Source organism: Mauremys reevesii, linkage group 2 (genome assembly GCF_016161935.1).
Source record: "Mauremys reevesii isolate NIE-2019 linkage group 2, ASM1616193v1, whole genome shotgun sequence".
Taxonomy (NCBI): Eukaryota; Metazoa; Chordata; order Testudines; family Geoemydidae; genus Mauremys; species Mauremys reevesii.
Window position 1 is genome coordinate 14272959 of NC_052624.1, and position 13671 is coordinate 14286629.

Below are 13671 nucleotides of genomic sequence, written 5' to 3' on the forward strand. Positions count from 1 at the left end.
GAAGTAGTGTAAAACACTGGTAACTATAACTGTCTCTGGCTTTGACCCTTGCCTTGACTCCTCACCCTGTCTCTAGCTCCAGCCCCCAGCTCTCGTTCCTGGTCCCAGACTCCAACCACTAGGCCTGACCGGCCATGCCTCAGTCCTCACATAGCTTTTCCCCACCTCAGAACTGTCCCTGTTCTCTCTGCTTGGGAGAAGGCCTATGCCCCCAGGGATCAGGGGTTGAAAAACTGTGTTTCCTGCCCTGCTCCTTCTCAGTCAGTGGTGATCCTGGGTGCAGCCTTTCCTGCCTTGGGGAAGCTTATATCTCCACTAACTGCAGCATCTGCTGCTCCTTCCCTTCTAAACAAGAGAGGAACAAGAGCTTCAATTGAGGAAGTTTCTCATGGAGAAAGCCATAGATCCCAGTAGGATCTGGGTTGGGAGGACTTAGTGCAGCACCTCTCTGAGCATGAGCTCCAGAACAGACGTCAAATCTACTAAGTCAAAGGACCCATTGTGTTGAAAGAAGGGGTACACTTTAAACACAGGACCAGCTACACTTCCAAATCTGTTTCCAAAAGAAGGGCTATCTTCGCCATCCCTTACTGATGATGACAGGCAATACTAAGAATTCTTGTGGAGGGTAGCAGCTGACCTCCAGATCCCACTTCAGCATAAGCTCCTGGGCATCCTGCAGCCTGCTCATCCCAATCGAGTGGCTCTCTCTCTAAATGAGGCCATCATGGAACCTGCCAGGGTGATGTAGCACATCTATATCTTGCACTGCTGCACCTAAAGGGGCTGAAAGATATTTCGTACCTACCAAAAGTAGAGGAATTTTTGTTCACTCACCCTGTTCGCAACTACCTAGTTGTACAAGCAGCCATAGAATGGTCCAGGCAGCAACATCTCAAGACTACCCCTGCAGACAAGGGTGCTTAATGCATTGACCTGAGGAAGAAGGTATTCTCACTAACCAGCCTCCAGTTTAGCATTGCTAAGTACCAGGCCCTATTAGCGAAGTATGATTTTACGAAGTACTCCAAGTTCCTGAAGTTTAAGGAGAAACTCCCTCAGTGACAGAAGGTCCAATTTCAAACCCACGTTGATGAGGGTAAACTGGTAGCAAAGACATAGTGGACATGGCTACTACCACATCTAAAGCCATAGCAACTCTAAAAGTTATGCAGCGTGAATTGTGGCTTCACTCTTTGGGACTCTCAAGGGAGGTTCAGAATACCATCAAGGATCTTTCCTTCAAGTCTAATCTTTTTAAAGAGAACACAGATGAGTCCTTACACTCATTAAGGACTTCAAGACAGTCCTCCATTGCACTGGCATTTATTTCCCTGCCCATAAGAGGAGATACCATAAACAGCTGTAGAAGCCAATTCCTCTCCCACTATCTTTCTACCACCTTCTCCATACAGACTGTGCTGCAAGTGCCAGAAGATCCAAGGACCAAAATATGTAGTCTCATCCACCAACATATCAGCCACCCAACCTCAACGCAAAGAGTTACTTTTGCTGAGACATTCAAGAGTTGCAAACCATCACAGACACCATCTCCTGCTGCTTCCTAAACCATTAGTGGCTGCCTAGCATACTTCACTGACAACTGGAGGGCCATAACAATGGACAAATGGGTACTAGATATCATGCACTCTGGCTACATCTAGTTTCTTTTCCAATCCCTCTTCAGAGACCACTCTCACAAGGAAATCCTCCATCAGGAGGCAGACTCTCTCCTCACAAGAGGCTATAGAGTGAGTGTTTTCTGCACATTGGGGGAAAGTGTCCTATTCCAAGTATTTCTTATTTACCAAGACAAAGGGAGGATGGATACCAATTCTTGACTTGTCAGCTAAATATTTTTATTTGCAAATTAAAATTCGTTTTGCTTACATTGCCATCCATAATTCCCTCCCTTGAAAAAGATACAGGGCTTGTGATTCTTGACATGAAAGATGCTTTACTTTCATGTGAACTTTCACCCATCCTACAGAATAGCACCTAGGGTCCTTACAAAGGTCTTTTCAGTGGTAGCAGTTGGGAATTTCACGTGGCGCTCTTATACTTGCTCCATCTTCTGGCATCTTTGGGAATCTGCCTAAATATGGAGCGATCCACCTTGATTCTCACACATACCATAGACTTCATAGGTGTGACCCTAGATTCAACCTCAGCAAGAGTCTGCCTCCATCTGGACAGATTCCAAGCTATGAACAGCCTGATCAAACAAGTCACTCACAGACCTCAAACTAGAGTCAAGGTCTGTCATTCCCTGCTAGGACATGTCCCTTTGTACTTACGTAACACTATTTACCAAGCTTCACCTCTGCTGCCTACAAGCCTGGCTTTGGTCTTTTTACTTACCAGACAGATATAGCATGAATCTCAAGGTGACAATCCCTGCCAATGTCATAGCGTCCTTCGCCTGACTGAAAAATCCAGAGCAAATGCACTCCGAAGTACCTTTCCTCCCTCCTGCACCCGACATGATTACAATACAGATATATGCCTCATGGGTGACTGTACAACACAAGGTACATGGACACCTTGGGAGGACAGGATGCACGTCAATTTCCTGGAACCAAGAGCAGTCAGAAAGGCCTGCAATGCATTCCTCCCACCTGTGCAGTCCCAACATGTCCAGATAATGTTGAACAACATGACTGTCTTACATAAAAAAGGAGAAGAAGTGGTACACTCATGGCATTGATATATCTGGAACCGTAACACTCTCAGCGACTTAATTCCTAGGCATACAAAACTTGCTGGCAGAGAATTTCACTGAGTACTTCTCCACCAACAATGAGTGGGAGGTTACACAATTCTGTGCTCAACAAAATCTTCACTCATTGGGGAACACTATCTTCGGACCTTCAAGAAGAACAAGAAATTCAACATATATAGGTCAGGATTCTAAGGCCAGTACACTTCTGATATCCTGAGGTAGACCACCTGAGGGTATGCTTTTCCACCCATTTCATTACTACCCCAGGTTCTGCAGAAAATTTGTCACAACAAAGCATGAGTCAACTGACCCAGGCAATTCTGGTTTCCAGACCTCCTGTGAATGTTAACCACTCCTCCCATCAGCATTTGACCCTTCCTGGATCTGTTAACTCAGGAGAACAGTGGGCTCAGATATCCCAACCTGGACTCTCTTCACCTCTGTTCACCTCTTTGGATGAGCTTTCATTTTCCAAGGCTGTTAAAACTATTCTCAATCACAGTAGAAAAAACTCCCCCAGAAAATGTTATCTAGCTAAATGGAGGCGTATCTCTACCTGGCTGCAACAAAACTAGTTGTCTCCATAGGCTGCAGATATTCCCGACTACCTCCTTACTCTCAAGACATCAGGACGTTTTATTAGCTTGCTATAGATCAACCTAGCAGTGCCTAGTGCCTTTCACCATTGGGTAGAAAGCTACTCTGTTTTTACTCAGCTGATAACAACTAGATTCCTAAAGTGTCTCATTAGGATCTTCCCACCAACACTGTAATGGGACCTCAACCTTGTACTCTACTTACTAGGCCATGCTTTGAACCACTGGCCACATGCTCAGTATCCCACATGTCTATGAAAGTCACTTTCCTTGTTGCTTTCGTGTCAGTGAGAAGGGAAGCTGGGGTCACTTATGGCCCACACTCCATACAGTACTTTTGATAAAGAGAAGGCATCTCTTCATCTCCACCTGAAATTTATTCCTAAATTAATTTCCAAGTTCCACATAAATCAATTTACTTGGCGGTTTTCTTTCCAAAATCTCATGCCTTCAGCAAGGAAAGGAGGCTTCACCTCTATGTCAGATAAGCTTTGGCATTCTATCTGCAAAGAGTGAAACCAGTTAGGAAAACCACTTAGATTATTAGTTGCTATAGCAGAATAAACACAGGGTCAAGCAATATTTGCTCAGAGATTCTAAGTGGATTTCTGACTGTTTCCTCCTTGCTTTCAGTTAGCACAGTTCCCTGTCTTGAATGGGATGAGGACCCATTTCACTAGAGCATAGATTACTTCAGTAGCATGTCTCCGAGAAGTGCCTATGCTGAACATTTATAAGGCAGTAATCTGGAGTTGCATCCACACCTTCACAAAGCATTAAGCTTTAATCCAAGCCTCTTCTGCTGATTTCAGTCTTTGGAACATCAATATTACAGAATCGATACCCTCTGCATCTTTGCACCTCCTTCCTACTTGACTACTACTTACCAGTCACCCACATATGGAATGCATGTAGGGACCAGCACTCAAAGAAGAAATGGTAACTACTTACTGTAACTGGATGTTCTTTGAGATGTGTGGCCCCTATATGTATTCCACTAACTGTCCTCGTTCCGTTCTGCTTTGGATCATGACTGGATTTATACTAGAGAAGGAACTGGAGAGGTGGTCAGTCTGGACCTCCCCTTACACTTTGGATACTGAGCACAAGAATCTCCAGGATGCAAGAGTTGACCAATAGACTCTGCTCACAAGATTTTCCAGTCTCAGGTGCACTGTGCTTATGAGTACCCATATGTGGAATACAGAGAGGGACCACCTTTCTCAACCTCCAGTTACAGTTAAGTAACCTCCATATCTTCTTTCAAGGTGTATGGTGGAAACCCAGTTGCTTTGTACATTTGAATCTAGAATGAATAAATGACTAGAAGTTAGAATGTAGGAAACAAAATAATACACTGTTAAGAAGGTGAACTAGATGACCCGACAGCTCGTCTTTATCTTTAATTTTTATGATGCAATAACTCCTTCTGCTAACTGCATTATCCTTCCGTATTCCAGTGCTAACCGTGCTGTTGAAAATGCTGGTAAAGCTATGAAATTAGTTATTTTATGCTGCCTTTGTTTTGTGAATCTGAACATCATCACTCTGAGGGTGTTGCCAGTGTTCTCAACAATATTGGAAAGGTAGCTCACTAAACGGTGCAATTATTCCTCATTGCTTAAACATATTTTTGTAGTTTGTTTTCAAAGGAAAATGGACAGAGAGATGAAACAGCAGAGACACAAGTTTAAGGTGATCAAGGACTTTCCCCTGAACTCAGAAATTTTTATAGCAGTCCTGGATGTTCATGTTCAGTTATTTACCATGTGTTCCTCTTTCAGGCTGTATTCGACATTCCCCTTGCTGTTCACTCAATACCACAAAGTTTCCAGGCAAAACATGGTGGAACCTGAGGAAAACATGCTACAAAATTGTTGAACACAACTGGTTCGAAAGCTTTATCATATTCGTGATTCTGCTAAGCAGTGGAAGCCTGGTAAATTTAACTTACTCTCATATCAAGTTGAATTATAAATGATTTTTTAGTACAGGAAAGAGGGTGTATTTTCAAAGCTGATGTGGGGAGAAGAAGAAGAAAACTGGCCTAGTAAAGGGCTAACTTTTTTTATAATAATTAGAAAAATGCAGTAAGATGAATGACAGAATGAGCAACTCTAACAAGCTGTGATTTCCATTCTGGTTGTATATTGATTTTTCTGAAGCTTTGTCTGGCAGTTCTTTCACACACAAAGACTATCATTTTTATGTTCATCATTAAGACCAAAGAGTCTTTCCCGGTGCTAATTCTCTTGGAACATGAAGCTGAATCTACTTTTGAACTAGATTTTTGTATCCATCTGAAAAAATACTCCCCTAAAAATTACTGAAAATAAAACTCCCCAGGACAGAAGTGTCATGTGTCTGTGTGTGAAAGTTACAAGTTAGTAAGTTAGTGTAAATTAAATAAGTGTAAAGGGAGCTAGGTTTGTGTAACTTATATATTGAGGGGCTGGAAGAATTAATTAATTTTTGTCTCCCTCTTGACTTACACTCTTAGACTTGGGATGCCCTGCACCTTTAAAAGGTTTGGTCATACTGCACTCAGGTGCAGAGACTCACTTTTATGTTAGTTTCTGTTTTGCTGCCAAAACAATAAAGTGGTCAGCTGTATTTAAATTAGCAGTCCCTAAGTCTATCTTCTTGTCTGCTGGTTCCAAATATAACATTGGAGCTTCTAACCCATGGCTGTCCAGTGCTCTCACTGCCTGCCCAAGGAGAAAAAGTAAACTAAATAATATTATTTTAAAAAGGAAAAAAGTCACTTTGAGGCACAGGTAGCAGACTGAAGCTTTTGTCCCAAGGGGACAATGTCATGCCCAAGCTCCTGTCAGTCCAAAGGAACTGCAGACAAAGTGTTTTATCTCAATTTGATGGATAGATTGCCTGTCACTAGTACAAAGAAACTGTTAAGGATGATGTGCTTTCTCTTATGAAAAGAATGGTACTACAAAGTACAGTGTTAGATCTCATGAATCCCCAGTTTACACAATTTGTGTCACGTCAGCCTGAATTATCTGTGAATCAAGGTTGCATCTTATGGGGTATCCAAGTTATCCTTCCAAAATCAGTTCAGTCTCATGTTTTAGATGCTCTTCATGATGGTCATTTTGGCACTGTATGGATGAAGGCTATAGTCTGGAGTTTTGTCTGGTGGCCAGGGATAGATGAAGACATTGAGAGGAAGGTGAAGTGTTGTACTACATGTCAGCAAATTCAGCATGAACCTGGCCCAGCATATTTACACCCTTGGTTCTGGCCTCAGATTCCTTGGAGGACACATGTTCATGTGGACTTTGCTGGACCATTAGAACATTCTATGTATTTGGTCTTAGCTGACACCCATTTGAAATGGTCAGTTTTCAGAATGACTTCTAACACAGTTATCAAGACCATTAGACATCTTCATGCCTTGTTTAGTCAATTTTGTCTACTGTTACAGTTGGTGAGTGACAATGGATTTCAATTCTGTTCAGAAGAATTTCAGAGGTTCCTAGCATCAAATGGAATTCAGTACATATGTTCTGCTCCATACCATCTTGCTAAAAATGGATGAGTGGAACACTTTGTACGAACACTTAAGCAAGTTTATTTTGAGTCATCAGCAGAAATTGGACAATTTCTTGTTTGTCTTCAGGAGTACACCATGTGCTACTACCTTGCAGTCAACTGCAACTGTTTTTTGAAGCAATCATTGGGTATCTTTTGGGACCTGTTCTGTCCTGATGTTGCCTTATGTGTAGTCAAATTCCATGCAAAGTGATTGATTACATGAGGTTCGTCATTGTTCTTTTCAAATAGGAGATGTAATGTGGACTCACAGTTGTTGAGTGAAATGGATACTTGGGGAACTTGTGAAATGTATGAGACCTTTTTCCTTCATGTTTAAACTATGTGATGGTACTTTGTGGAAATGACATATGAACCAATTGCATCCTCAACAAGTACCAGAATCCATGACTATTCCAGCAGGACTCTCTGCTCAAACCTCCTTCCATTCAACTCTTAATTTTCATGACTTGTTGGAACAAATTTTAGTACCAGACCCAGTTGATTCTGTACCACAGACTGTTCCTGTTGTACCAGACATTGCTTCCCTACCCCACCAAGAGAGTGCAAAAACCAGTGCTTGCACCTGAACTTATACATTGTTTAGTGTGACAAAGCTCTGTCCTTGTCTCCGTGGGTCCCGCATTTCCTGGTGGATTTCGCTAGCCTCAGAGGCTCACTGTGACCCTTCACATAGCCCTTCTCTCTCTAGAGGCAAGGGTCACAGCCTACTGAACCATTTTCATCATAAGCCAGTGAGAGGAGAAGCTATCCTCCCTTGCACAGTCTCTGTTGTTTCCCAGTCTCAGTGATTAATCAGGGGAGGGCAAAGGGAGGAGCCTGGGCCCACCCTCTACTCCAGGCTCCAGCCCAGGGACCCTAATAATATCAGCTATGGTAGCTGACTTTTTTAGAAACAGGACACACACAATTCCCTGAGCTATTTCCCCACAGCAGCCCCCACTTCCTCAAGATCCACTTCACCCTTACCTCAGGGCCTCCTTCCTTGTGCATGATATGGTGTGTACTGCTCTCCCACAGCACAACTTCCTCCTACAGCTCCTGACATGTGTACCTCACTGACTAACTGGGAGGCTTTTAACTGGTTCCAGCCAGCCCTTGATTGGCTTCAGGTGTCCCAATCAACCTAGCTATCTCCACTGCTTTCTAGAAGGATCTTAATTGGCCCCAGGTGTCTTGATTAACCTGGAGCAACTGCCATTTGGTTACCATGGTACCAGGGATTTGTTTAGCCTGGGGCTAACATACCTTTTTCCTCACTACTTTACTGTAGCCATCAGGCCTTGCCCTGTCACATTAACTAGAGTTGCTATTCCAAGGTAGAATAATCCCTTGCAATTTAAGAGTCTGCAATAGTCCACCCACAATTTTTAGTTAGGTTATATAGTGTTTTATGTTATCCACATAAATGATAATGTATATATGTTTGGAAAGTATTTTAATGGAAGGTGGAGAAATGAGATATTCTGCACCTTTACGTAGTTTGGTCACTCTGCACTCAGTTGCAGAGTCTCACTTTCATGTTAGCAAAAATGAGGAGATACAGACTAACATGGCTACCACTCTGAAACCTGTCACCATGGAAGTCACTTTCATGTTAGTTTCTGTTTTGTTAGCAGAACAGTAAAGCCACTACAGCAGACAGCCCCTTCCAGTCCCTATTCAAACTAGCCATCCTTCAACAAAAAAAACGTCGAAAACAGACTTCAAAGAGAAACTGCAGAGCTACTATTCTTTTGCACATTTAACACCATTAATTTGGGTGTGAATAGGGACTGGGAGTAGCTGGCTCACTACAAAAGCAATTTTCCCTCTCTTGGTATTGACACCTCCTCGTCAATTACTGGGAGAGGACCATATCCACCCTGACTGAATTAGGTCTTGTCAGCACTGGTTCTCCACTTGTAAGGTAACTCCCTTCTCTTCATGTGTCAATATATTTATACCTGCATCTGTAATTTTCACTCCATGCATCTGAAGTAGTAGTTTTTTTTACTCACAAAAGCTTATGTCCAAATAAATCTGTTAGTTTTTAGGTGCCACCAGTCTCCTCATTGTTTTTGTGGTAGTTGTTACTGAGACTATAACTATTTACTCTTGTATCAGGGTTCTCGTAGAGACGGGGTGCAACTCCCAAACTTCCACATGTAACATATTCAGTATCTGAGGGACATCACATCTACTGCTGCTCCCTCTCAAAATTCTCCTTCTAAGATTCTGTTTTCCCAGGGGATCTTCTTTATCTGAAGAAACATGTCAACTTTCCACAGGGGTGTATGGCTAGAGCAGAAATGCACACAGAGTTTTGATTAAGAACCTGCTCTTCGCTTGTTGAAATAATCAGCTATGTGTGATTACTTCATCACTAAAAAAAGTGGCCACACACAATGTCCTTTCAGCTTTCATACCTGGAGGATTCATAGATGCTGATGTAATATATGGAGAAGCATAAAATATAGCGAAGTTGGCATTTCCATCACTCATCTTCACTGACTTTGTATCTTCTCTTTTCCCATATTACTGTTGTCACACACATTTCTGCCAAAAATAGATTGCTGTGCCACAAAATACAAATTTACTAAAGAAGTTCAACTGTATAATGGAGCAAGGACTCACATTTTTTTAATGTACGGTAATATTTTGTAGCCCCTCCACAGTGTCTAATGTCCATTTCATCATGATTACCTTCAGAGTGACTACTATTGTGTAAAGTTAAACTCTTGTGTAACTGTTCACAACATTACAATATTCCATTGAAATTTCTGTAGAGTGGGTTTATATCTAAGGATTATTATTTCAGGCATTTGAAGATATACATCTTGAGAAAAGAAAAAACATTAAAATGATGTTGGAATTTTTTGATAAAATCTTCACTTATATCTTTGTCCTGGAGATGTTTCTGAAATGGGTGGCCTATGGCTTCAAGAAATATTTCACCAATGCCTGGTGTTGGCTTGACTTCCTAATTGTAGGTGTAAGTATTTTTTTTTTAAATTGAGATATACCTATCTCATAGAACTGCAAAGGACCCTGAAAAGGTCATTGAGTCCAGCCCCCTGCCTTCACTAGCAGGACCAATACTGATTTTGCCCCAGATGCTTAAGTGGCCCCCTTAAGGGCTGAACTCACAACCCTGGGTTTAGCAGGGCAATGCTCAAACCACTGAGCTATCCCTCCCCAATGTATTTGATCAGTTCTGTGGACTGGATTACGTAGTATAGAACACCCGAATGTTCACTTTTTTTTTTATGTCCCAAATTGAGGCACCTTCATGCATCTGATGAAGTGGCTATTCACCCACGAAAGCTTATGATTCAATATGTCTGTTAGTCTGTAAGGTGCCACAGGACTCTCTGTTGCTTCATTTGAAGGAGAACTAATTTTTAGAAAATACCGAGCACATCTACCTTTTAAAAAAACAGACCTTTTAAATATCAGAGAGGTAGCCGTGTTAGTCTGGTTCTGTAAAAGCAGCAAAGAATCCTGTGGCACCTTATAGACTAACAGATGTTTTGCAGCATGAGCTTTCGTGGGTGAATACCCACTTCGTCGGATGCAAGAGTGGAAATTTCCAGGGGCAGGTGTGTATATATAAGCAAGCAAGAAGCAAGCTAGAGATAACGAGGTTAGATCAATCAGGGAGGATGGGGCCCTGTTCTAGCAGTTGAGGTGTGAAAACCAAGGGAGGAAAAACTGGTTCTGTAGTTGGCAAGCCATTCACAGTCTTTGTTTAATCCTAAACTGATGGTGTCAAATTTGCAAATGAACTGAAGCTCAGCAGTTTCTCTACTTCTAAGAGAAACTGCTGAGCTTCAGTTCAGTAGAGAAACTGCTGAGCTTCAGTTCATTTGCAAATTTGACACCATCAGTTTAGGATTAAACAAAGACTGTGAATGGCTTGCCAACTACAGAACCAGTTTCTCCTCCCTTGGTTTTCACACCTCAACTGCTAGATCTTTTAAAGTGTCTCAATTTGGGCAATAAAAATAGTTATTTTGTTAAAATTTTGGCTTCAACATTCCTACAGCTTTAATAATCTAAGATAGCATTAGTAACACAGGTCAAGTACATTTGTTTTGTTGAAATAGATTGGGTGAAATCTTGCCACCCCTGAAATCACTGAGTGTTTTATTATTAACTTCAATGTGGCCTGCATGTCACTCATTATTTTATACCTGTTAGTGTCCCATTAAGGTGCATTTCTATTGTACTGTACAGGCTGCCATTTCATACTTTCATGGATAGGACTTTGTAAGCATGGTTAAAAAGGGAAAAAAGAAAACCAGAAGGCAGGATTTTGCTAATATTTTTTGTCTCTCTCTGTTCAGGTCTCTTTAGCAAGTCTTATAGCTAACTCACTTGGATATGCCGAAATGGAACCCATGAAATCCCTTAAAATCCTGAGAGCCTTGAGACCATTAAGGGCATTGTCACAATTTGAAGGGATGAGGGTAAGAGTAAATAAAGCAATTACTGAAGCTTCTCTTTGTGAACATCAAGCATGTAAAAGGACCCTATTTCATATGGGTTTGCTTTCATTATGGTGCTGCACAATAGTTAAGGTTACACTTGAGTTAAATGTTAAGAGGAGTTTTTAAAACTTTATTTTGTAAAAAACACACTGAAATGGCAAAAAAAATCAAATCGTGCTCAAAGTTTATATATGTTTGGATTTTTCATAGTGGTTTGAAGAACAATGAATTGAAACACAGAGAACAATAAGATTTCAAAAATCATTCCTTTTTGGCTGATTTTGACTGGATTCTCTCTCTTTTCTTCCACTTGAATTCAGACATAGAAACAGTCACAAAGTGTTTGAGAATTTTTTTAAAAGAATGAAGAAAAGTAACCTTACACTTATAAATCTGGAAAATTTATAAATAGATTTACAAAAATAAAAATAAAAAATCCTTTGATATACTTCAGTTTAAATCTGGAATGCCATAATTAGCTTGTAACCATATGACTTCTGTCCATTGTTTGTCCAAACATTTTCTTGTTCGCTTTTGCATTTTCTTGGTGAATTAATATTTCTCCAGGAGTTCTCGTATCTGTTTGTTTTTGTTTGATGATCTTACTAAGTCCACAGAACTCTCATTGACTTCAATTGGACCAGGATTTGACCTTTAGGGATCTGGATTTGTTATTTTTGTATTTCCTTTTTATCATTACATGATTAGCAAATTATTACAATTGTATTCTATATCAGCAAGTGCACCACTAATACTGCAGATCACATGGCAACACATGATATGTAGGTTAGCAGTGTAAGTAACATTTACAAATCCACATAAGATTTCTGATGCAGACCACATAGCAAGGCACCATATAATTTTTTCAATAAATGAAAGCAAAAACTATATTCGAAAACACAAAATCCTTAATTGTGCTAAGGAAAGATAACTACGTATTAATTATGTATAAGGCGACGGGGCGTATAAGACGACCCCCTAATTTTACAGTTAAAATATAGGTTTTGGCCTATACTCGCCCTATAAGACGACCCCCTCTTCCGAGGGGGGGAGCCCAGAGCCTTTTAAATCCCAGCCGCAGCCGGGAATCAGAGGGCTCTGGGCTGCCCGCTGCAGCGGGGAGCCCAGAGCCTTTTAAATCCCATCCGCGGCGGGGAGTCAGAGGTCTCTGGGCTGCCCGCTGTGGCGGGGAGCCCAGAGCCTTTTAAATCCCAGCCACGGCAGGGAGTCAGAGGGCTCTGGGCTGCCTGCGGGAGCCCAGAGCCTTTTAAATCCCAGCCGCGACGGGGAGTCAGAGGGCTCTGGGCTGCCCGCTGCGGCGGGGAGCCCAGAGCCTTTTAAATCCCAGCCGCGGCCGGGAGTCAGAGGGCTCTGGGCTGCCCGCTGCGGCGGGGAGCCCAGAGCCTTTTAAATCCCAGCCGCGGCGGGGAGTCAGAGGGCTCTGGGCTGCCCGCTGCGGCGGGGAGCACAGAGCCTTTTAAATCCCAGCCGCGGTGGGGAGTCAGAGGGCTCTGGGCTGCCCGCTGCGGCGGGGAGCACAGAGCCTTTTAAATCCCAGCCGCCCGCTGTTTATACCCGGCGTATAAGATGACCCCCAATTTTGGGGGGCTGTTTTTTAATATAGAAAGTCGTCTTATACGCCGGAATATATGGTAATTATATAAACTCAGGAGACTGGCATTAAGATAGGGAGCCTATTATATCTATATCAAATTCAGATTCAGTGTATGTTTGTATGAACTAAAAGTCATTAATATCTATAGGATGTTCAATAAGTTGATGGCCCCATTCTTGTTTCTAAAGTAAAATTGTCTGCATTAAGGTAACAAAACCATCAGAACAATTTGAACCCTTGTTGATATTACTTGCATAAAAGGTCAAGAATTCAGTGAACATGGAAACTGGAGATAAGTCCAACTCACAATATTCAGATCCGAACTTTCCCAGAGTTTGGAGAAGTTTAGACCAGAGATTATGGTTCAACTCATAAGAGAAAGATGCACCAACAGTGAAGTTTGAAACTGGATTAAGATTTCCGTAACATTTACCAAAGATTGTTTAAAGGTTTTGGTTTAGACCCATCTCTAATGCAAACTAGATAATCTCCCCTCTGCCTCCTTCTTCCCCCAACATAGTAATTGCACTTCAAGGTTGAGACATTAGTTGGATACTATGGGGAAATTTGTGCTATCATTAACTAATCTACATACATGTTCTATGGATATAAGAATTCCAGCTCCAGGCCTGCCAGTTCTGACCCTTTCACTAGAACTAAATTCACTAATTAATAATCGTAATTAATAATGAAAAT

General features: G+C 41.7%; 1 protein-coding gene across 2 annotated transcripts in view; it reads left to right on the forward strand.

Moving 5' to 3' along the window:
* Positions 1-13671, forward strand: part of LOC120396915 (sodium channel protein type 5 subunit alpha-like) — a 148134-nt gene that overhangs the window by 114487 nt on the left and 19976 nt on the right. For both annotated transcript variants that reach the window (XM_039522144.1, XM_039522143.1), the window contains 3 exons: positions 5103-5257; positions 9689-9862; positions 11217-11339. In XM_039522144.1, the coding sequence (XP_039378078.1) occupies positions 5103-5257; positions 9689-9862; positions 11217-11339 (452 nt within the window). The remainder of the gene's footprint in view (positions 1-5102; positions 5258-9688; positions 9863-11216; positions 11340-13671) is intronic.